Source organism: Athene cunicularia (genome assembly GCF_003259725.1).
Source record: "Athene cunicularia isolate RWA chromosome 3 unlocalized genomic scaffold, athCun1 chr3_part1, whole genome shotgun sequence".
Classification (NCBI taxonomy): Eukaryota; Metazoa; Chordata; class Aves; order Strigiformes; family Strigidae; genus Athene; species Athene cunicularia.
The window spans coordinates 91,911,222-91,937,154 of NW_020799097.1; the positions used below are offsets into that span (position 1 = coordinate 91,911,222).

Genomic DNA, 25,933 nt, shown 5'->3' on the forward strand with positions numbered 1-25,933 from the left:
TTTTCTAGCCTCACCTGACTCAGATTGCAGAGTGGCAGAATCTGCTGAAATCCACTGCCTCTGAGATGCCACAAAAATCAGGCTTGGGCATCCTGTGTTCCAGTCAGTAATGTGCATTTCATGTGCTATTCCAGAGCCCTGGTCAATACACTCTCCATTGTAAAAGAGGGGAAGAAAAAAAAAAAGGAAAAAAAAAAAAAAAAAAGGCACTACGTTATCTGAAGTAACATGGTCGTGAATTTTAACTACTTAAGGCTTTCCACACACTATTTACTTATAAGCTGAAATTTATAAAGTTATTAATGCAAACAGCATTCTGACTAATTCTTCAAAAAATGGCTGAGCACTTTGAATTTAATAGTGTGCATGTACAGGTTGGGCCTATTTTGTTTGTGTTTGTATTGTTCATGTGTACTAATTCAGGTTTAAATTGTTATCCATATGGAAAGAGAAGGAAGCATGGTATGGTACTTTGATGTACTGCCTTCAGTCATAAGAGATATAATTTACATGCTGTGACTTAAAAATCTCCCTCCTGCCCAGGGAGAAAATAGGTCAAACCTGCATTCAGTTATTTTTCAGCAGCAGCCTACATCAGTTAGCTTGTGCAGGGAGAATGAAGTCGGCACACAGGAGAAACTAAATGAGGTAACAGATTAAGCTTGCAGTTGTTTAGGATGGTGTGTATTCTCCGTGTATCTCTATATGACCCAGCTATGGCTGGAAGAAACTAATCAGTTCATTTTCTATTCAGTACTGCCAGCAGGAGGGTTTTTTACAGGGAGCAAAGATAATTTGTCCTTTTCTTGATGCTCATTTTGATTGTTAAGAAAATGTGTATATGCAATAGAATGGGAAGTATCACACTGCTTGGTGATGACCCCAGATGAAAGCAATATACCTTCAATCTGCCCAAAGGGATGCCTCATCAAGGAAGTTCTAATATTTTTCCTAAAATATTTGTTGTGAATACAACAGATTCACAGTCGGAGAGTGAGGCTTCTCCTGTGAAACGGCCACGGCTACTGGATGACAGTAATGACAGGCCTGAAGAAACCAGTCGATCCAAACAGAAGAGTAGACGCCGATGCTTCCAGTGCCAAACAAAACTGGAGCTAGTACAGCAGGAACTGGGATCATGTCGCTGTGGTGAGTACTGTTTGTCAGTAGCGTCCAGCTTTCCAACACAGCCGTGATTGGATCCGTATCAGAGGTGGAAATACAGAGAACGCTTGCATTTTTTTTAATCTTTCAAAGATACTTTAAACAGAAGCTATAGCTTCCGCTGGTAGCAAAAAGTTATAATTAGTTCTTGTCTAATTTCCCCTTTAAAACTTTGGCCTTGATGTGCTGCCTTGTCTCAAGAGATCTCAGATGTTAATGAATTTAGCTTCAGAAGTCCCTGTAAGGCAGGAGAGCGTCATACCCACTTGACAGGAGAAGAAACACAAAGCACATCAGTAAATATGCAAAGATAACAAGTTTTCTACAGAGCTTAAAGGAACATAGGTCAGCATCTACGTTCTGCATTTTACAATCACGTTGTTACTCAAAAGTTAAAACCATAAAAACCTCTAACTGAAAATGCTTTCATTCTCACAGTTAGCTGTTATGGGGGGGAAGGCTTGTTGTTCATCATACACTTAAAAGCATCCAACCTGGCTTTTCCAGAGTTGATGATACTGTTCAGCATGTTGAATTGAGGATGATAATCTCATGCAGACAGATAATTTGGGGTTTCATATTACATGCAAATAATCTTTCTGAAACAATAATTAATGTGACTGGATTCCAGAGGAGATGCTCTCTCCTTCATGGAACAATTGTGTTCATAACTGGTTTAATGTACTCATCAGACCCAGTGATAATGCACATGGTAGTTTTACCTGCTAATTATTTTTTCATATAATCATGTATTGAAATCTTACACTTAGGCTTTCTGGCTATGCTTGTATTGATACATTTGGAGAAGTTTGTTTAGTTCATTATGTCTCAGTAGTGGGATAATTTTGAAAGGATTTGCATAGATGACAGATGCAATTGACACTGTATTAAACATTGTTTTCTGGATAGAAGAGGAGAGAAAGGATTGGCTAAGCTAGTTACAGAGACCCAGTTATTGAATTCTATGTTGAATACCTAATATCAAGTGAAGAGAATCAATAGAAAGCTACAAAGATTCCATGGTGTCCTTTGTTCTTTTCTTCAGCGTCTACCTGTTTCAACCTTTAGAGATTACTGTTGTGTTGTGTTCTTTTAGACATGAGACAGTCTTCGTTTCAGAGCATTGCCACAGAACTAGCATATGTTATCTGTGAAGCCACCAAACATGAAATCAAAAGCTGTAATGTTGAAATTCTTGTCATGGAAATCCCGTGTCGGGATACTTTGAAGTATCCAGTACTAGTTTTTATCAAACTGAAGAAATTCGGTACTATCAATGACAGCTGTTTCTGCTCAGCATGGTAGAGGTGTTTCTGCTCGTGGTCTGCTGCTGTCACATATCAGATGATTGAGGCTGCTAACAGGTACCTGACTGAAATAGAAGAATCCTCCCTAATATTGGGAGCAAGAGAGTTTTACAAGTTTGGAGAGAACTGGAGAAAAGATGATTTAGCAATTCTGCAAAATTGAAGTTATGTAAGAGCAATGAAGTTGAAAGCAACTTCGACTGATTAGTAATATTTTTAAAATTATACAATAAGACATGCCTTTTTTTCATAAACTGTATGACAAATAGATGTAGTTGGTTCCTCTCAAGTTTTCTTGAGGTAGTTCCATAATTCAACACTGTTGCAATATAAATGTTCTAGGAATTATTATTTAAATTGTTTCCACTGGATATATACAGCTTTATGGAAATAATTCTATGAAAGTTCATAAAATGTGTTGTTAAAACATGAATATGAAACAAAAAATTCTGAATTCCGCAGTAACAAGTGAGGAAATGAAAATCTGCATTCCTATATTACATCCTGTATATGATGTATAATAAACATCTATATTCCAAACATCTAATGAGAATTGGGAGTCAGGAGTCCATTTCTACATTTAAACATGGCTGAAACGACTGGAGATCTTTGGTTTATCCATGCAGCTATAATGTTTCATGGGTACTGTATTCAGTGCATATGTGTTATCTGTAATTAAATGCTCTTACATGATGTGAAAGTAGGCGTACCCTGCACTATTTACTTTTAATAGTGATATTAATAAGCAAACAAAACCCTATCACTGAGCAACACAGATCATCTCAGCTTCATATCACCTAAACTGCTTTACCCCAGTACACATCAGCATGTAGCTTTTGTCATTTTTAAAGAAGTTGCCTTAGAAACCATTCTCACTAACTATCTGTAAAATTAGGTTGCTTTAGGTCATGAATGACAAGCCAGATCAGAAACCTTGAAGGGGGAGGTGTGTGGGGTGTGTGTGTCAGAAATGAGACAGAACAAATATGTTAAAATCTCATTCATTTGAAATGTTTTTGAAATCCATATGTGATCAGGTTATCCTTTTTGTCATAATACGAATGCATGTTTAACTGGAAGTGTTGGAAATATAATCAACTGGTATAAAATAAGCATGTATACTCTTCAAAAGTAATGGTCAAAGTAGAACACTGTTTGATCTGGACTTTGGACTACTGCTGTTAAATTCATTGGCATCTTAATCCTTAATTGAAATAGCGGGAAAAATCCTCAACTTTAAACATTAAAAGAAATTCTGATAGTCAGAATTGATAAAAAGGCAGATGTGATCTTTTTCTGTGTGTTTGCTTGGATGTAAGGAAAAAGAATTAACCACATAAATATTATGTTGTTCCAAAGCTCTGTCTGAAACATAGTTGTTGAAATCCAAATTAACTCTTTAAGGCTGCACTGAACATCAATTTTATTGCTTGATGGTAGACATATTCTTGTCCTAATCTTAAAAGTATTGAAAATCATCTCCTTTTGTGTTGATGTGTTCTGGTGACCCTTCCAATTAGAGTTTTTTAGTCAAATAGAGTGAAAAGAAAAATCTATATGTACTGGATGATGTTTTAATACAGACATACCTGCAGATATTTATCCAGCATAACTGGGATTTGTCCAACAGGGACTTGTCCCCCCTTTTTAAAAGGGGACAGAGAGTGGGCTGCTTCTTCACACCTAAGGCTTTACATGAAATTCTGACATCTTTGGGTAACTGCTGTTTTGGCTCTACTGTCTCCTATGAGACCTGTCCAGAGAGGTGATGCTGCTTGAACTTGTTCCGTTGACACTACATGGGATTTTAGACAGATTTGATACTGCTGCAGGGCTTTGCCTTGAAGAAAAACAATTCACCACTGAGAAGGGAGTTCCAATAAGTGTTCTTCAAATTCAAACACAACATTTTTCAGCTGTAAAAAGATTTGTTTATTTTCATACATGCATACTCTCAAGATGTTTCTTCATTCTGCTTCCGCTCTGTACAAGTTATTAACTGCTGACAAGAAATTCACATCTCATAAATAATGCTTAAGAACCATTGCTATATAAATTGAATGTGTTATGAATTGTGATGGGCCTTTTTGTAGTCTTCTGTGCCTGAAGCAGGAAGAACAGAGGATGTCATTTTCATTAATTTCTAATGAGGTGCCAATTAAAGGCAAGGAAGGAACTCTGAAGGGAAGAGTCACAGAGCTCCCCTGAATCCTGTACCCTGGGGCTGTCAAATGAGCATGCTGCCAAGCCTCCTCTTAAAGTTCCAGTAAATTACAAACTCATCCAGAGCACACACAGACAAATTCGGCTTCCCTTTGATCTTCAAAAGAGCAATTTGTAAGATGAGTTCTGAGCCTTTTCACACAGCAACTGGGGGAAGTGATAGGAATTGTTAATTGCTGATACACTTTGCAAGCTTCAGTGAGAAGGAGAAATTTTAAAATGAGTTCTCATTTGGTGCCTCTCTGACTGGATAACCTTTAAATCAACACTACTAGAATAAAACCAGTTTCCTATGAAACGTTTCTAGATGACAGTTACACTAGGCATATTTTCCAGACAGCGATGTTCTCTAGTTTTGGGTGGGCCTTTCAATGAATTTAGTGTCTTATACAAGAGAATGATTATATTGAAATTGTATATTTATTCCATGTTAGGTTTAGTAGGCAGTTATATTATCAGGAATTACAGGAATCATATTCTTCAAGTTATATTCAATTATAGCATTTCTGCTGGAAGTGAAAGAAGTCTGAAATCATTTGCCTCTGATACTTGATCAGAGTGTCAGTTCAGGGATGTGATAAGCAAGTGGTTACCTCAAACTTGCTATTGGTCAGTGAAAGTAGTTATATAATACAGAGTTCTGGAAATGTATTTTAGAAAAAGGCAGGTCAATTATTTGCAAATTACACTATAAATTTATGTGCCTTGTCTTAATTACTTGACTAGATGTATATTGCTACTAAATAAAGTTGTGTACATTTTTAAAAGTTACTGACCTGTAAACTTCTAAGCCATAGAAATTATTTGCACAGAAAGCATAGCTTAATTTTATGGAAGAGTCTTGGAATTTTACAGAAAAAAAGTAGTTCTGGTATCAATTGCTGTGTAAAGACAACACATAAAGTTTCCAGTGGCCTTTAATATTGTTGGAATTACGTAAGATGTATGAGTGTACTCTAGATGATCAGGAAAGGAGTTTCACACCCATCATGTTGAATCCAGTCCCAGTCGTCAATTAAATAAAAATTAGTACAGTGTGCAAGCTCTTCAGCTTATTGTAGAACAGTTTGCTATTTGTAGGCCACATCCTAATGGGCACATCTGTACCTCAGGCTCCACCTATGCAGAACTCTTGGCAATCAATGGTCTGGCTAAGATCATGGGCCATGGAAAACAAGCCTTTCTTTAGCTTCCAGCAGCAGTGCCTTGGAGAGGTGTTGCTGATTCGTGTGCTTCTCATATAGGAATCTCGAGGTTTTCGTGTTCTTTGGACAGAGTAGATGGTTAATAGGGTGGGAAGATGCTGAAACCTTCCAGTTCAATCAGACTGTATTAAAAAATAACTGCTCAGTTGTGGTGCAATCTGATCAAACAGTTGTTAGCAGTACTTCTTGCCTGTGTGGACAGAAGAGATTTTCTCAGAGTTTTACCGGCCTGGGTTGTGTTGTAACAAGCTATAATTTCCCAGAACGTGGACAGTCTTGAACAGTTATATATTCAGTGCTGCTCTTGATAGAGACTCTGCAGTAGCTACTAACCTCAGGCATTGGGTGAAGGCAAACAGTGTTGTTTTGCAATTTTTATTTGTGAGGTGTTGGCAAGTATTGATGTTTGTCTGTTTTTTGACTTGAAGGGATGCACATTCACAAGTGACCTCTGCAGTGGTAAGACTTTGAATCAGGAAGTGAGAGTCTAACTTTGCCAGAGTGCTGCCACACTGTGCTGAATGCGTGGAATAAGGGCGTAGCATGTTGGTGGAGCCCACCACAGACTGCTCCTTTATAAGGGCATAACTTCCCTTCCTAATTAGTTAGGAACTTTATGAGAATATAACTTCATCCACACAGATCATTGTCCACTGCTCATTGTGATTGAGATCTAACTACTACTAAAGCTTGTCTCTAGAAAGGGCACACAGATTTTAGTCTGCAGTATACTATGTGCTGGGTGTCTCAGAGATGGTGCTGAACAGGACTTTAATGCCAACTGGATAAATGCAATCTTACATTTTTCTAGAATTTGGTGAAAAGCCTCATCAAGATGTGATCAAAATGGGTAAGATTGTCTTGATAAAATGGTTTCTAGTTCTAGTAAGTTTAATAGCAAGCTGCTTGCTACAGCTTAGTAACACAGAAAATCAACATGTCTGAATAGTGGATAACTCAATTTGTCCCAGACTACTTCGTGGCTTGTTTCTTGTAAGGTTAATGCATAAAACCATTTAAGATTCTGTATTCTTTGCTTAGATTGGAGGAGAAAATAGGAAGAACAGAAAATAAAGTGACCATAGTAGTACAAGATGTGTATGTTGCATAGTACAGTTGGCTTGGATGACAAATTCATTCATATAGGAAAATAAAAGAAAGGTAAATGAGAAACAGAACTTTGAAAAAGTCTAAAATAGGGAAGTAAAGCAACAAACTATTTGGGTAACTTAAGATTATTTGCCTAGAGGGGAAAAAAAACATGTAAGTGAATGTTTAACTACATTGAAAGCAAACAGAAAAAATAGGGGCAATGGGACAGGCAATAATAAATGCCTATTAAGTAGATGAAAGGAATCTTTGAAAGAAACAGAGGTACTCTGATTAATAAAATAAGAGAAAAAACTTAAGACAGCTCTTCAAAAAAACATATGTCCAAAAAAAGGTATGTGAAGTTTTCAGATTAATTTCCGTACAGGTATCAGTGCACCACATTCCTTTGTAGGTGAACAGTGATCATGGGGGAAGTTACTCATGGGAACAAAATTTGAGAAGTTATTCTCAAAAAGTAGCTCAAAGGAAAGCTGATCTTAAGGTGATAAGAGAATAAACTCATGAGGAACATATTTATCTTGCACTATGTTAAAAACAAACTGACATGATATCTCTTACAAAATATCATACATCCTAAGCTATCTTCTAACTTAAGCCTGGTGCATTCTAAAGATAATTTGGTGCTTGCAAAATCATAAAAATATATAATACTAACAATGCAAGAGACTTTAAAACATTCATGAGTAAATGCAGATCAAAAGAGATCCAACCATCATGAGAAAGCATTATAAACAAGTTGTAAAAATCTGTAATCTTGGCAGGGATAAGATCAAAACTTTAAAAAAAAATATTTGGCAAACACACCTAAACCATTTCAGAAACTTGTCTCATGTATAGATATGCACGTGTATACTAGTAAGTATAAAAAAGAGGGTTCTGCTGTTTTACTATGCTTATTTTTCTACATCCCTGTTTTTAATTTAGTTCTGTATAAATCTGTAATAACCTCACGGAATTCTTTTCTTTGGATTATTTAAAAGAGTCTGGTGCTTTATTTCCATTTTGGTCTTCCACTAAGCAGAGGGCTAAAAGGACTCATATGAAGCACCAAGCATTTCTGTCAGCCATCAGAAACAAAATATGTCCACACAGAAGAGACACTACTTTTTTCACAGCTACTGTGGCAGCAAGTCTTACTGTGATTCAGTAGTAAAGCAGGTGGAAGAAAACCAGCTGCAGATTCTTAACTTGTATAACAGAGCTGCTTGTTCATAAACATAGGAGATGTGGCACTTGTTTGGATTGTGCCAGAATAGATTTGGAATGATTTGATTTACTCAGGTAATTTATAAATTATCTTCAAAAGGACAGGAAGAAAGAAACAAATTTGAATAGATAAGCAAAAAAACTCTACAAACTGACAACTTGAATTCATCTTTGTACAAAAGTAGTCCGACATATACTGAAACTAATGTTTCTCTTAAAAGTCAGTCATATATTAAATCATGGTTCCATTTACATGGAACCTTTTTCTGTGGACAGACATTTGTAATGGCACTGGTAAATTCACTTTCTAGATGGGTAAGTTTTATCTGGTACCAACCAAAATGGCTTCAGGACATGATTATGTATTGGTATAACAGATGTGCTTCTATTGATTAAAATTAAATATGCACACTGCTTCCAGAGATTGAGTCAACCAGTTCAATAAGAAGCATTAAAGGAAGAATAAATCTTATTAGCAACTGGTTGCATACTATAATTCTGGCAAGTCTTTCTGCCAGTCCTCAAGATGTACCATATTCAGCTGTCTTCTGTTGACTGTTCTTCTAGGATAGTTGCTCTCAGAACACCACTTTTGCATCAGCCATTCCAGTACTGCCTAGCATCTTGGCTTACATTGCTGCAAGTATTAAAAAACAAAAAACAACCATACAAAAGCCCAACAAACACAAAAAAACCCAACTGAAGTTTGAATTCAAACTCAGAGGGGTTTTTTTTGTTGTTTCATTTTACAAGGATGTTATCCTAAGACTGTAATTTAATAGAGAATAGGAGCCTTTAACTAATGTTGGTCTCTCTGAGTAATATGTATTCTGAAAATACTAGAAATTAAACAGTTAAAAGCAGTTGACTAACTGCTGTATCATGGGTTCTAAGGATAGGACCCAGAAAAACACTTTAGTGTCTAGACTTTAGAAAAGCTGTCCACAGCTTTAAAAGTGTAAATGGAGTTCATGGTGTGCTTATAATTAGGATTCATGAAATACAGTTTGAAAAGTCTCTACTGTATTCCCCCAGTTTGTTCAACTAACGTGGGTTTCTTACAGCATGCGTTGATTTTGATTTATTCCACAATACTACCGAAAGTTCTGCAACAGGCAATTCTCTTGATTTAATAATGTATACCAAGCCTGTTGGCTACCTTCCTGTAGGCCCAATCAATACATGTAATTGAAATATGTTTATTTAAGTTTTCCTTAAATAAAACAAGTTAGCATGTTCCTTTTAAAAACAAAACAAAGTTCTTATTTTGACAATACTAATGTGGTAAGTCCTTCACTATATTTAACTTTCAGATTGTTTTTGCATGGAAACTACAGTATGAATTAAAAAAATAAGCATTTTGTTGTGTGCCATACTAGGTCTCTTCTTCTATACATACTCTGCTTACAGAAGAAAGAAGCAGATGCGTAAAGTAAAAGATTATGCAATTTTTAATTGTCTTGTGTGCACAAGAGACACATGGCCTAGTGAACTGGAACATAAAAATCTAGTTGAGACCACCTTATTTCTAATTCCATGTCTTTGGGTATCTTTAGGGAAGTAAATTGCTCAGTCTTTGAGTCATTTTTTTTCTTATCAGAAAAATGAAGATAATAGCCACCTACCTACTAGATGTTAGAGGAAACATTTTTGAAGGTTAAAGTGCTCTACCTTTTCTAATCAAAATTCTTTCTTTACAGTGCTCTTATTTATGCAGAGTCTCACAGGCACATGCTAGGCTTCGCCAGGACTGTGCACTTGAAAGCTTCTGCAGGTTGGCATGAGGCTGCAGCAGCCTGTTCTCAAAGGGAAAGATACTGCTTAAAAAGCATTTCCCCTCAAAGTGAATCAACCATATTTGTCCATATGTTAACAAATAGCTACACACATAAGTACTGACTCTACTAACATGCTTGATATTTGAAGTAAAGGTGAAAATATGCCATAATAATCTGACAAATCCTGAAGGAACATTACCACCCAGTTCAACTGACCATGAAGTAAGACTTGGGTAGGGAGGAATGATGCCCAGCTAATTTTGTGGTGAAAGTATACATTTTTCATAGGAAGTAGTAGAGGAAAGAACATCACACCAATTGTTGCATCAGAACTGGGAGGAGAAAAAGGATATTGAAAGGAATTATCAAAATTTGCCTTGAAAAGTCAGGATTCTTTCCAGGAACTAGAGTTGGTTGTTTTTTTTCCCCTACAGACTAAATAAATAAAATACTATCTAAGAGAAACTGCCACCTGTAGTCTTAAATTCCATATCTAATGTACAAGAAAGTGTTAAAGCTAGGTACTGGGACTTGAGACTACCTGGTTCTCTGCTGGAGTTCTCTGTTAGGCTGCTGTGGGTGTCTAAGGAAATGGCATAAAGATCAGTGTGCATCAGTTTTCACAAAGTAAAAAGAGTAATATTAGTCTGTGTCAGGGGCTTTTAATATTAAGTATTGCTGACCTTGGAGGAGGGTTTCAAGAGCTGAAAAACTGATATTTATGGATATTCTAATCACTAAGGTATACTGTTTTCTTCAGTAAGTGTTTTAAAAGTAATACATGTATTAACTACATCTTTTATATGTATTGAAATGAAAATGTTTACCTACAGAGGTATTCACAGCCATTAAGTGTTCCTGAGTTGCTGAAAGTTGCTCCAATATGTGCATAAGTGGTGTACAGGGCATCCTGCTATATTCTGAACAAGCAGGAGCAGGGAATGTTGTGTAAGTCTTTGTACTCAAAAAAAAAAAAAAAAAAAAGGGGGGGGGGGGGAAGGCTGGAAAGTGTACATCATGCTAAGCATTTGTTTTCCTTTATGGTATAAAGAGAGCTTCTGAATGGAGCTCTGTTTCCCTTTGGTTAGAATAATTACTCCTGACGTAGACTGGAAGAGGCTAGAGGAATAGAAGACTTGCATAGAGCAGAATGTAAGAGACCCTGGACGTAAGGTGTAAATAGGGGATAAAGACATAAAATAAATTCTATTTAGGCTTAAAAGAAATAGAGCTGCTTCTCTCCAGTGATTTGGCCAGCAAGCCTAGCTGTTGTCAGACTTTGGATCAATATGGTTCAACCTCTAGAAAGCTATTTAAACCCAAAGCATAAATAAGATAATTCAGGAAATATACTGAAAGTCAAACCTGGAATTACATTCAACATCTGATGATTTGAGTTCAAAACACATGCAGGGTCTGGGAGAACAGTCAGATTTAATACAACACATACAGTATGTTAGTATAGACCCTTTCATTATTCATTCCAGTTCTTTATTAGTAGCCTTCTCTTTCCTGCATTCTCATTGGGCTAAACAAAATGATACACATACATTATTGAATCACTTGGTATTGCTTGCTGTTTTAATTAAATTACTGGGTACAGTGGCTTTTAATTAAATCCTCAGCTTCTGGGAGAAGTGTATTAGCTCAAGTAGGCTTGGTGTAGAGAGAACTGTAAAAGTATTAATACTTACACAGCTCTTTTGGAAATGTCAAACACTCTGCACAAGGCCCTGCATTGATGCTAGGATACCTCTGTCATCCACCTGCCCTTTCTTGGGAGCCTTTTTTTTAAGATTTCATACTACTCTCAAATCTAAGTGTTCTGGGTAGGAAACAAATACTTCTTTATATGCTAGTATGGCATATGGAAAATCTGATTTCATAAAGAGTACTACCATTTGTAATAGTTTTGTATAGTGTCTACTCTTGGGACACTAGGATACCTTTTTGGCATAATTCTGCTTTCTTACTGCATATGCTGTTCTTTGAATTCATTCTCCCACATCCTACAGGATATAACCTTGTGAAACCAGGAATGATATGGGAGGTGCAGTGTTGTTTCAGGGCGTTCTTGGCCCTGCAGACATGGCAGTGAATGTTCCTATCACAAGTGTAGCAGTGACATGAATTATTCCTGAACATATTATTGCAAGATCACATTATTATTCAAAAAAGCAAACTCTCTTCACCTACCTGAAGTCTAAATTTTTAATTTTGAACCTAGCTTTTCTTCTCCCTCAAGTTAGTTGTACATTGGTTGTTCACTGTCTGGCACTGCTGTTGATGCTGCAAGTTGTTGGGAGCTAAATGGTTTATTTGAAAATTCTCTTGTTAAATTAAACTTTAAGCATTTTTTTTGTCTTTATGTGTCAACAATTGTGCAAGTCTGATGGAGAAAAAACGTTTCGTTCAGTTATATTGAGAAAGTATATGACAAATTAAAATGCTAATTTCTGTGAAGTTGTGTCTTATCACTATAGAACTGGGATCATACCCCAGTTCTGTAGATGTTTCACAACAGTGATAACCCACCATTTGTGCTAGCTGGTAAGTCAGTTTGTGCTAGCTGGTGAGTCAACGACTGCGTGTTCCTGACTGCTGTGGATTGCAACTCGGACAAAAAATGGAAGACAGTATATAAGGTTGGAAGGGGAACTTACAGGTGACCTGTAGGTCAGTGACTTCTGAGGTATAAAGCCATTCACATGTGAGTATCGATTACACGCTGTCTGTGGGAGTAATCATGCACCTAAGTGGCTCCATTTAGACTGTCTCTGATAGATGTTGCCCTTAACTCGTTACTCTGTAGTGGAGTGAAGAGGTTGTGATGTAGAGGTAGTTACTCTTATGTGCGTGTGTTCTGCTGAGCAAGAAAAACGTTTGGTCCAAACTAAAAGATTTAACCACTATTATTTTGTGGTACATGGTGGAACTGAGATATGGTCCTGACTGAGACTTACAGTATGAGTAAGACCTGACCCACAGTAAACTTTTTTTTAATTGCAGTTTACTATTATAGAACAGGTGTGCTGTATTTATGACTTTGATTCATTGAGGATTCTTTGAAATTCAGAAATTATTTTCTGAAAAACTCAGGTCTGTTCCTAAAGATGCTCCCTACTTCTGTGGAGTTAGTATCCACTAGAGCAAAAGCAGGGTTTGAATCTAGGAAAGTGTCCCATATCTTAATTTTTCCCCACGCTACACTCTCTTCAAAGAAACAAGAGAAAATGGGTTCTTTTGAGTTCCTCTTAGTTCCAAAACCAAGGAGCAGAATAGTGTCTTACATAAAGCCTCCTTAAGAATTGTTGATTCAGAAAAAACTCCTAAAAATCAGCATGCATGCTGTCCTCAAGTGATATAAATTTTTTGTTCAAAATGTGTCACATTTAATGTAGGAAAAAATAGTTTGACAGCTTTCTGTGCGAGTGGTAAGATAAATAGGAAAGTGAATTTGAAATTAGCACAAATTGGGATAACATGTAGTTTGTTTGCAGAGTCTGCACAGCACAAAACCACATCTCTTGCGTGCTCCCTAAAGCAGCTTCCCAGACTTACAGCCTTCAGGAAAATAGAAAGAAGACACTTTGAAGCACAGGTTATACGTGACTAAACTAGGAAATACAAAGGCTTAGCCTTGCACTCTAAAGAATTCTTGTAGAATCTTTAACCATACCTGTCCAGTGACTGTTACAGGATTAATATGATCTTTCTTTCATATACAATATATTCATTTCCTGGGCAGTTTTTTTCACTAATAGCTTTTTTTGTCTCTAATGCATGCTTATAGATACTGCTTTGCCCTCTTTGTGATAGATAGCAAAATAGAGCAAGAAAGGAAAACCAAATTCCCTTCTTTTCTCCTAAGCATAAACCCAGTAGTAGAAATATAAAATGAGTCTAAAGCGTCTTGTAAGCATCCTGAGTCTTGGACATAAAATTTTATATAGCATCACAGATGTCACAGAGCTGTGTGCTTTTAGCATGAGATGATGACTGATTTAAGAGCAGGATGGAAGTCCCAAGTGCATGTCCAGTGCCAATCCAGACTGGATTGGCAGATTAAAAGAAATGTTCTAAGGTGTGTTATACCACCTCTTTTTCTCTTTTTGATTCGGTTAGATCATTTTGGTAGTCATGACTAAGTATAGATGATCTGTGTTAAGAAGAAAATATTGGAAGGCAAGTGGCAGTGACCATAGCAAATGATTAGAAAAACAAGTAACTAAGTTCTGTACACTTCTTCCTACTATGTGTTTTGTGAATCTTTTGCAGCTGTGCTGTTTGTGAAGGAATGTGGAACTGAAATGCCTCGAGAGGGCAATTTTTAAGATACTATGCATTAATATTTAGAGACTTCCGACTTGAAGCACTTAGAGGTTAACATTCCCCATCCACTCTTCTTGGAGTGGAAATGGTACAAAGGACTGCCTCAAGCCATGCTTTGTGGAGTTTTAATAAATACATCTATTTGGTTAAGAAGTTTCACCATAATGTGGCTTACTCTCCTTTCACCTTAGGAGTAAGTCCATGACTTCTTGTAAAGCTGGGAAAGGGAAACGTGAGACAAGTTTAGCTCACTTCTTTCCAAAAGCTTGTTGTTTAGCTTGTTGGGATTTGGTTTGGGTTTGTAGAAAATATCAGTAAAACTGAATGTTTCTTCTTAAGTTGTGTAATGAAAGCTGACAATGCCAATGTGGAGCATTCCCCACAGAGGAGAGAGAAGAAATAGAGTATATACAAGAACAGAGATGTCTAGAAGGACAACCATGCAAGATATCAGCAGACTAGAATATTTTGATACTGTTAAATAGCAGTGCATATAAGCTGCCTTGGAAGTTTTGCACACTTTTACATTCTTCCATATCTGGATGTTCTTTTTGAACAATCTCCAAAATACTAGGGGAGCAAGCTGGTTTATATTGAAATCCAAAGAGCAAGTGTTTTCTGAGGTACTCGATGTACAAGTCTAGGATCTTGCTTGGTATCTTATTTATTTCATATCTTGAAAAAATACTCCTCTCCCACACTTTTTTTAATAGCTCTATTGTTAGTATAATTTACAACACATTAAGTCATCTTTTCAGTTGGAAGGCATGGGGGAGATGCATAAATACTATTTGGGGGATTACTAGACACTTGGTGAATGATGTCCAGTTATTCTGAACAGTGCTGCGGCAGCACGTATCACTGCATGAGCTCATCTTCTCTGCTGGTTAATCTGCCTGGTTTTGCTCTGTTGTATGATATCCCGTAGGTATGTTCACCATTTAAAGATACGTTAAAAGCTGTTCTTGCACAGAAATCTGCATATAGACTCACACATACCTTATTAGATAATACACCTTTGGTAGAGACTTTTTCAGCACCTTAATTTCTTAAGGTTATGAGGTATTTTTAGGTTCTGTATGAACATCTGTTGATTAGAATTTCAAATTAGCAAGAAAGGTAAAATTTCTTGTGAAGCATGTGAAGAAGCCAAACCACACAGCCCAGAATTCTGCACAGGAATAAGGCCATGCTATTACTAATATTGCTTTTGAGTAGACTTTGTATAGGGGATCTAGGCAAACACAAGTTGTTTATTAAATAAAATTTGGAAATTGTGTAAGCTGCAAATTCTGTCAGTTTTGAACTTCTGCCTTTTGATTTGTGAATGAAAATTACAAATAGCAGTACTAGTGGGTAGGTAAGATGATTTAAAAGTCTTGGAAGCTCTGATTTTGTATGATAGTATTGACTTCACTCTCTTTTACCTGCTAATGGGAGCTTCTTTGAATGGGTCAGAAGGGGTCACTGTCGTATATAAGGCTAAACTTCCCAAGCAGTTACTGCATACAATGAAAACATAAATGTCTAGCCTGAACAATTGAGATGATTGATGGTACTTGGTAATGAAGGGCTTTGTCTTTTCATGTTAGCAATGATATTTGAATGGCTTAGCTTTTAGAAACACAAACATGTACCTCTACATAATCAAGGTTCAATTTTCTTCAGTAGATGGAACTGCCATATTAACCATATGACACATTCACTGTATGGCAAAGTCCAAATATGCTCTCTATTCTTAAAAAACAAAAGTATTGAATATCAGGGTAATTGTGGCAGCATGCAACCACTTTTTAGGTAATATACATCAAGATGTTTCAAATAGGATTAATTTTAAATGTTTTCAAGTCACTCTGTAACTGTGTAAGCTGCATAAATATTTAATAAGCTTGTTTGGCACTTCCACCACTTTTCAGAACATGCTCACAAACAAATCTGTCTCTTTTTTAGCAGTTTTCTAAATGTCTTACCAAGAAGATCAGTACCAGAATCTCAGGGTGGGAGAAAAAGGACTTTCTATCACAGTGCTAGTCACATAACAGGGATCACATTTATTCTATATCTTATGTAACTGTGTGATGTTCTCCAACAGTATTTTAGAAGGGTCTGGGACTCCATGCCTACCCAAGGACAACCACTAGAGTAGTCCCACCAGTGTGCTGTGCTTCTCCATTATTATTTTGCAGTAATGCAATTATTGGGCATTTGTGCTATGTTCCAGAAGGTGTGACTGCTTTCTGTGAGTTCACAAAGAAAAAAAAAAAAAGAAATCGGGGACCTTCCAAAATTACAATTTGTTTCTTGTGTTGTGGATTACTATGCTGTTTAGTTGAATTATATCTGATGCTTCCCATATAATTTTATTTGTATTTTAGCAGATTACTGTTTTCAGAATTTGAAGACGAAGTTAAGAATTAATTTTAGGTTTTAGTTGAAATATTTGCTTATTGTCATTCCATACACCCATCTAGCCAGTGTTCTTCAATGTAACAATGAGGAAAATGCAGTCATTTTTCATCATGGCCCACCTACAGCGAACTGTAGGTCTGTGGTATTCTCTGGTCTTGAATGTGGAAGATTATTTTGTTTTCTGTCCTCTCCAATTGCATTTTCCCAGCAGATTCCTCAGGAATGATGAAAGCAACTTCACACTTGCTTGTGTGTGATCTTTAGATGTCCTTTGATGTTTTCTTGCTTGTCCTATCCAAAAGATACATCGGTATGGGTACAAGTAAGGCAGATGGTACACTGCTTTATGGCTTTAGCCATTTATACTCTGGTGATGAAATGGAACCAATGGAAATGTTTAATGATATATTGTGAAGTAGTTTCTGGGGTGCTTAGAGTAGCTCAGAGGTTTTGAGGCACTATATATTATTTTTCCAAAATGTTTGTGTTAGAGGCCTGAGGAGTAGGTGATTCGTAGTTTCCTTCTAACATCAGAAAACAACAATTGCAATGCTGTGAGATGCATTATTACATTTACTAGACTGACATCTTCTATGCGTGAAGTGAAAGTCTGGCATATTTTTGGTTGATGGCTAGGGTAAATTAACTTTAGTTGGCAGATGAATCCCCTTTTCCAATGCTCTTTTCCCTAGCATAAAGTTATTTATTTTGTTTTTTAGTTATGGTGTGCTAAAAGAAGCATTTCTGCAGTAAAATCCTTTAGAGGACACAATTTGTATTTGATATCTTCCCATAATGAACTTAACAGTAAATACACCACAAGAGTTCATTTATCTAACTTGCTTTATAACCATAAAAGCAGAGTTCTCAGGAGAAAAGGTTTCACCTCTAGATATGGATTGGTTTTAAGGATCAAAATAGAAGTACATCTATTGGCCTTCTGCCCTAGTGCACATAAGTTAATAATGGAACTGTTGTAAAAACTGATGGTCTTGATACGACATCAAGCATTTGTGCACACGCAGAACGCAAGAATGTCCACTCTGATTCCTAGACTAGTGAAGCAAGAAGTGAATATAGCAGTAATAATTTAATTGAATATATCCACTCTGAACTAATGAAAAAATGTTCAGAACTACTGTTACTCAACTAGCTAGTAGTATAACAGTAATCATGTCCTTCAAATTTTAAATAAAACCTACAAAAATACGAGTTCCAATCTTTAATGTGACTTAGGCATTTTGAGCAATGGGACTAAAGAGCTGAAATTTCTTTTGGAAATGAAACTTCCAGAAGATCCCCATTGCTAATTCAATGAAAACAGACAATATATGCAAAACTATTTTAGTAAATGTTCAAAATGGTCTTGAATATTCTTTCATTAGGTATTATCAGTTGTAATTAGCTGTACATATTTAGATAGATATATGAATAGCAGGTTTAGATCATTTAGTTGCTGAAATTAGATTACTTTTTCCATAGTCTGGGAAAAGGAAAATCGCCTGCCATTCTTTGTGGATAGTTACTGAAATTCTGTTCAAGAATGCATAAGAAAACACTTGACAAAAAAAAAAAAAAGAATATGTTTCATCTGGAATAAATATAGCATACAGTACAGATTTTCCTACATGAAAACAGGTGCTCTAAAAAGAACTAAAAGGTCTTCAGAAAGGATATAAAGGTATGGTAAAGCACAACATACATTGTATTGGGGGGGGTGGCAAAGTAGAAAGGAACATCATGAAGTTATAGTGTTGTACAAAAGGCAGGAGGCTTTGTAGAAGATTAGGAGATACGTCAATTGAAGGGTCATGTTCAAAATTGATAAATCATGTTGTATATGTATTTTTGTATTAGATTTATAGAATTGTCAAAAGGCTCTTGCTGAAGCTGTGTAGGAGATTGTATACATGTTGAAGGTCTCATTTAGATAACATTAAATAGCATTTCTACATATACTTGTTAACTGTGTGGAGAAGGTTTTAAATCCTGATGGTTTTACAAATCAGTTTTGACCTACAAGTGACTGAATCACTTCAGACTAATTAGTATCTGCAGGGTTTCTTGCATCTGCTTCTTACACATCCATTGCAGGTAAGGTGATGAACTTGATTTTTGAACTCATCTAGTCAGGTATTTATGCATTCTTGTGCCTGCAGTGGATGTTGGTTCAGTAATTTGAAGTCTTATTTCAAGAAATAAGGGAAGCCTTCAGTCCACGCTCTCTGTAAGAGAGAATTGAATGAAATGCCTGTGCAGTATTGAAACTATAGTCCAAGGGTGTTTTCATTTTAACAATCAGACCTTGGATTTTTGGCATCTCCAAAAAGATATTTGTCACGTTTGAGTGTGGTATGACCCACATTGAGACTGAAGTAGAGGCAGTGATCACAAGGGGCAAGATATATATCACTTCAATCTGCATCTTTCCATCCATATTTCTGAATCACATATACCAATACAGAAAACTTGTCTTTTTTGTTTTGTTCCTAGAACTGGGTTTCAAAGCCAGCCACAGATAGTAGACATGTCTTTTCATAGCTTGTGCTATTGAAACAAAGAGCAAAGATAAATCAATATTTCTTCACTTTTTTTAAAAAAAATAATTCTATGTGTGATACTTTGTCCCTTTCTGTCCTCTTAACAATCACACTAACATAAAGGTTAGCCTGTTGTTCTCTCCTACAATTGATGTTTTATAGTCCAGGAGTTTGAAATACTTTACACACATATTTATTTATATATATATATATATATATACACACACACAAATACACACTCTCTCAGTCATTCACTCATTTTTATCTTTTCCCATCTCTCAGATATCATAATTTTATGGTTTTAATACCTTTTGAGTATTGAAGGAGCAGCAGTAATGTAAAGCATTCAGTGAGAAGCAGAGTGATGCTGTTTGCACCATCAAGCAGGAAAAATATTGCAGCATAGGCGATATCATACTTCGTTTCATATACAGTGGACTACATGAACCCTGTAGCTCTGTGACTTTTTTCCCTACTATATCATCTTAACACTACTTATCACTATGTAATATTCATTTTAGAGGTAGGAAATTTGAGGCAATTTCTTTACTGTTAAAAAGTGTTAGGGCCAAATAAGAAAAAAGCCAGTTTTCTTTGTAGACTAGAAAGAGGTAGCTACTGAAGATGCCCTCCTCACCTGTAGTAGAAAATATTGACACATGTTCCTGAATCACATGCTCCCTGGAAAACTGAATAACATTGACTAGCTTTAGACAAAGAGACAAGAACCTACATCTCTTCAGCTACAGAGCAGGATGATGTGGTGTGACATGTCCTTGTGTCAAATGCCTCTTCACCCCCTGTGGTTAGTGTCAGAACAGTTCATGAAGAGAAGCTTCTGAAAACTGGAATAGTAGTGGAGCCATGAACTCTCCTGCAGTCGCTGCTAGCTTGCAGTGCTGGCAGTAAGGAGGAAGCAAGGTGCTTAGGTTTATCAGTTCTGACTTGAATGCTGCTTGGGAACTCAACCTGGAGTACCATAGGCACGAATTTCAGAAATGACAACCAGATCCACATAAGGTGGAAAAGATTTCAGTGAAGGTGATCGGCTTTTTTTAAAAAAGATTAGTTCTTATACTACGTGGGCATACCTAGTTTAGATGATTTGGGGAGCTTCCTCTATAAGATGGGAGGATGGCAAAAAAAACCCCAAACCTAATATCACTTGAGTTTTGATACTGTGTTGATAAATACTCAAGAAGATGCATCAGATATTTATTAATGCCTTGTAAGGAAGATAAATAGAAACTTAAAGCTGGTGTTAATTTTTGAGAACCAATTAACCCCTCAGGAGGTGGTCCTTCACTTCTGATTCAGGTAAGATTCTGCCACTTTGACCAAGTCCCTAACTGTATTTTTTTTCTCCCTTTCCATGGTAGGTTATGTGTTCTGTATGTTACATCGCCTGCCTGAACAACATGACTGCACATTTGACCACATGGGACGTGGGCGTGAGGAAGCCATTATGAAAATGGTGAAACTGGATCGGAAAGTAGGGAGATCTTGCCAACGCATTGGCGAAGGATGTTCCTGAGTGCAAGACTGCAACCAAATGCTGTTCTCTTAGTTCACTAATGTTAGCCTTATTTAGGACAAAGTCAGCCAGACACCTTGTACTAGGCAAGTTTCAGACTACAGCCAATCAGTTTCCTTTCTTTAGCCAACCGTCCTGGTACTGTAGTTTAGGGGTTGATGGTGGTTGAAATTGATTTCTGGCTGGTTACTAAGGTGCCTGCTAGCCACCGTATAAAAATAAAACATGAAGAAATATTATTTTTGAGCATGGCTAGTGGATTTAAACAAAACAAGAAAAATCCAAAGGCTTCTGTTATTGCTGGAGTCACTCTAAAAGCCTTATGCTGGAAACATTCCAGCTGCAGAGTTAAAACAAATAGTTGTATAGAAGCTGGTGTAAAAGTTTGCTATGCACATGGCTTTCGGACAAACTGTTTAATGTGCAGCCTTTCACCTTTTCACTGCTAGTGAATCCTGAGGAGGTGAAATACTACTAAGAGCAGCAACTGCAGCTGCTTAAGCCCAGAAGACCTGACTGGTCACTCGTGCCTTCATTGCGTGTGGCTTTTGAGTTAGGCAGTGTCACCAGCATCAGGGATTCTGTTGGGGTAGGAACATCTTTCTGGTTCTTCCCAGGAAGCCAAAAAGAAAGGGGGACAGAGATTCTTATGAAAAATTTTTATATCTATCTTACTATAAAGAACCTATCGGGGTTTTTTTTTTGTTGTTGTTGTTTTATATTTTTGGTCTTTCTTCTCAGTTAAATTATGATCTCACTTCAAAGCCAACTCCATCCCAGAGCAGTAAATGGTGCATACATTTTACATGGCATCCACAGAGATTCTACAAGATGTGTGAACAGATTCCACATGCCTTGAGCAGTGCAGCCATTCCCACTGGCCGAAACCTGATTGGCTCTTGTTTGCCTTTTGCTAAGTGCAGGTATCTGATAATTGATCAAATAAGGCTAATTCACAGCACAGTAGCCATGGCTGGATTCTACAGACTGACTTTCTGTAGCTAGACTTATATATTGGGGAAAAAAAGGACATTTTGTAGCAAACGGAATTCAGTAACAGTATTGGGGAACAACCAGTAAAACACCCTTTGTCACATTGAGTTTGTGTTCCTCACATCCAGACTGTCAGTGAGATAATCGAATGGGCTATATCAGCCCCCATTCTATGCAGCTGAACGCTCTCATGAAAATCTCTGCCCACATCTATTGCAAAGCAAGTAAAGCAAGTGAATGTGAAAAGCATTACATGGAGTAGAATGTTTTGGATCTGTTCAGACCTATGGTTCTGTATTACAGTATGTCACGTTGAGCTGAGCTGAACTGAATTGCACCAGTCTCATCAGTTTGGAAGCAAAAAAGCAAACGTAGTAATTGGCATGTCTCCTGCTGCACGTAGGGTTTATGCAGGTAAAAAAGGATCTGTACCGATGTGGCCCAGCTTAATCCTGAGGGAATTTAGCTTCTCAGTGTATTAGTAAGGTATTAACAATCAGGTAAATTTGTAAGAAAACTGGAGGGAAGGAAAGATTTTTGTCTCATCTTGGAATACTGGACAGATGTAAAACATCAGAGGGGTGAAGTAACGTGTCACTTGAAAAACCCCAGTGCTTTGGGAGTAAGCTTATATGAGTCATCTTCCATTCTACTCGTTACAGGTAACTAACTCCTTTTAGGCCAAAATATATTGTTACTTTGGTAGTCAGCTAGGAGCATTTAACAAGGAGACAACTAATTTAAAAAAATAAATATATATGTGTCTCTCCACACACACACACACACTCAGCATCTGATTGTATTAGCATTAATTAACCATGAAGCAAATCGGAAGCGTCCCATCAGTAAAAAATGCAAACTGTCCAAAAGGCAAGCTGTTTGTTATTTTTTATTGTTGTTGTTATTCAAGAACATGAAACCAGCAGCAAAATTTTCTGTAATGTGCTGCGTTTTCAGGAAACGGTCCTGGTGAGAGGGGCTGTCCAGGAGTATTATTTACATTTGCCGTGAGGAGTTTCAAAAAACATGGATTTTGGCGGCTGCTGTGATACGCACTTTCTTTTCCTACAAAATCCTATTATAGCATTTGATGGGCATTCTGATTGATACAAAAGACTTTTCTGCATTAATACTGAAGATGCTATTTTGTTCCTCCTTTATATTCTCTTTAATCTTGTTACAAGTGCACAGATGGTTTCAAGGTGGCTCTTGAGAGAACACTACTTAAAGTTCATGTGAATTATGGACAATGTTCACTTTAAACAAAAAGTTGGGGAGGGGGTTGTTCCTTTGCAGTATCTGTTCTGTGAAGTTTGTTAAACGTAAAGAAAGCTTAAGTTCTTGTATCTTAAAAGAAGATCTTATTTAACCCTTTTGTGTTCTAGATTTACTTACACATGTAGCCTAGAGCTCAGTTTTAGTTTAACATTGTGAAAATATTAAAAGAATCTTGTAACTTTATTCTTTTTCCTCCTGCTAAAAAAAAATTAAACCAATCAGATTAAAGTTTGAATTCCTTTCTGCCTATTCCAACAGGTCTTGCTATTTTGCACCATTTCTGCTGCAATTTCATGTAAGAAATATGAATGGGGAAGATACAAACATTAGGTCAGTAAATTAAAGCTGAATTTTCAGTTGGTGGAAGGTGGACAGTATTTTCTGACAGTTTGGAAGGGGAGGATAATAATTCTGGGTTCAAGTTTACTGATTTATTTTGTAAGTAAATCTGGCTAAAACTCCTGTAGCCAGTTTGGTCAATTTAATTTTGAGGTTAGATAAAGAAATCAAAGTAACAGGTTGTTTATACTCCTAAGTCAAATGCATACTGTACACTAGATCATTGGCATTAAAGTTTTAAAATGTCTTAAACATTCTTTCATGCATTTTGACAACTTCTGCACCTACTGTAGGAGCTACATTCCAAACTGTAATGGGCTGTGTTCATAATGGATAAGTAGAGGAATAACTTGTTTCTTAATAATTTAGGTGCTAGAAACACAAGGTTAAGTAAAAAACAATTGGCTGTAATAGAGGGAAAGAGACTATCAAGGCAATTATTTACAAACAATTTTGAAAATTTTTTTGAATTGAAACTGTGTATGTGTCCCATGAAATCGATTCATGGGACACATACACTCATTTTTTTCCCTCAAATTTATATGGTACTTTTAATTATAAAACTGTGTGTGATTCTTGGCTGTTTTAGTAGAGGTAAGTTAAGTAAAACAGCTCTGTGTTTTCATTACGTTTCAAACCTATAGCTGCATGTGAGCCAAGGCTTCAAGGGAAACAAAGAATTGCCCATGAAGGCTGCTGTGCCAGAGCATGTCCTTAACTGCACTGGTTTCTGTTTTGAAGCAGTTTAGTGTTTTGAATGAGAAGCAATGTAACTGTAAAATGAGGTACCTGAGAACATGAACCCACTCTTGAGGCAACACTCTGAAGAGAGTCCCGGTGCAATTATAGCAGTTCAAAAGTATTATTAACTGTTTTTTTCTACTCTATCAAAGGTGATACATTCAAAACTTGAATTTTGCCTTTCTTCTTTTGGACAAATTATAATCCCCTGGCCTCATGGACACAGTGTCCTGTTTATATTTAACTCTGTACTCGTTGTGGAGGTCAGTTCATTCTACAATCATAGCAGTTCCTTCTGTGACTGTGCTACAACTTAGATATAAATCTCTAAAGGATAAAAACTTGGGTTTTAATCTTATGATGGCTATTTCAGTACGAAGACTCACCGAGAAGAAAACTGGTACTAATGGTGTCATAAAAATACAGGTTTTATAACAGACTCCCAAGAAATGAATCAGTGGAGTAACTGACAGCACCTGTGCTCACAGTTGATATGTACACAGTTAAGTGCCCAGACAAATGAATTAACAGCCTCTTTGTGCTAGTGTAGTTACTGAAATTGTCAGTCATCAGTGGAACAGCAAAGAGAAGGTCTAATTGAAGTAATCCCTTAATGTCTCAATGAGACTGTAGCCAATTCCCACCGGAAATAAATTTGTATGCTCCTGGGAACTCTTATGCCTAGAAAACAAATGGAAACATTTAAGACAATACTACTTAAAATGAACTGTATTTATTAGCACCAGATGTTTATTTCATCACTCAAATACCTGATTAGTATTCTGCACACAGAACAAGAATAATATAAGCAGTAGTAAGCTGTGGTTCAACACAAAAGCTGATGTGGTGGGATCTGCTGTATAAGGATACAGTTCTAGTGTAACCAGTTCATAATCTTACGCTTAGCTGAGACTGTGTCTGTACATACTTTGCTACACAAAGGACCACACTGGAAAAACAGCGCATAACATTAAACTGTTCAAAAGTATTCACAGTGCCCATTTTACATGGTGAACTTTGGCAATAGTGGGCTTTATCTCTCTCTATCAGCAGCTTTTCCAGAAGAACAAACTTTAAGGCTGCTGGAAAGAGTCAGTCTTAAACAACAGTTCTCAAAGGCATCAATGAGAACGACATATTTTTCTTTCTCTTCCTAGTCTTAATTCATTTTTCCTTTTTGTTGAGGCAGTCAGCATGTGCAGCTGGGCATTTGAAAGTAGTTCTGTTTGAATGTTGCTCTCCATGGCTTTTCAGTATTCACCACAGGGAAAAAAAAGCATGAAGTTTCTTGTTCTTGCAAGCCCCTGCATGTTAGTTCAAGCAGATTAAAATATGGACGTTGGTCTATAGAAGTGATAACCTCCTTGTGCATTTTACTACAGTGATAGGCTATTTCTTCAATTAACTGAAACTTAATGCAGACATGATTTACTTGTTTTGGCTGTGGGGTTTTTGAACTTCAGTTCTATGATACTTTTCATATAACCTTCTCAGAAACTCTGCATGCCTCATCTTCCAAGCTAAAGTTAAATCAGTAGGAAAGAAGGCCATGAAAGCAGGAGGCAGAGGATGCAAGTTGACAAGTGCTTCCTCTTAAGTCAGGTCATATCATAAAATGGCAGAGAGGCAAATAATTTCTTGCCAAACAGCACCAACTTTCTTGACTTGGTACTACAGAAAACTTGTTTGTGAATATATCTGTGTAGAGTTTGTCTGAGTCAATTCTGCAACATGTTATATACAAAGAAATGAAACGGGGTTCTCGTAATTA

The 25,933-nt window shown here is 36.7% G+C and overlaps 1 protein-coding gene across 3 annotated transcripts in view; it reads left to right on the forward strand.

Annotated features, from left to right (window-relative positions):
* Nucleotides 1–25,130, forward strand: part of ZFAND3 (zinc finger AN1-type containing 3) — a 112,305-nt gene extending 87,175 nt beyond the window's left edge. For all 3 annotated transcript variants that reach the window (XM_026844900.1, XM_026844899.1, XM_026844901.1), the window contains 2 exons: nt 979–1,149; nt 20,657–25,130. In XM_026844900.1, the coding sequence (XP_026700701.1) occupies nt 979–1,149; nt 20,657–20,811 (326 nt within the window). In that variant the 3' untranslated portion in view covers nt 20,812–25,130. The remainder of the gene's footprint in view (nt 1–978; nt 1,150–20,656) is intronic.
* The last annotated feature ends 803 nt before the right edge of the window (nt 25,131–25,933 follow it).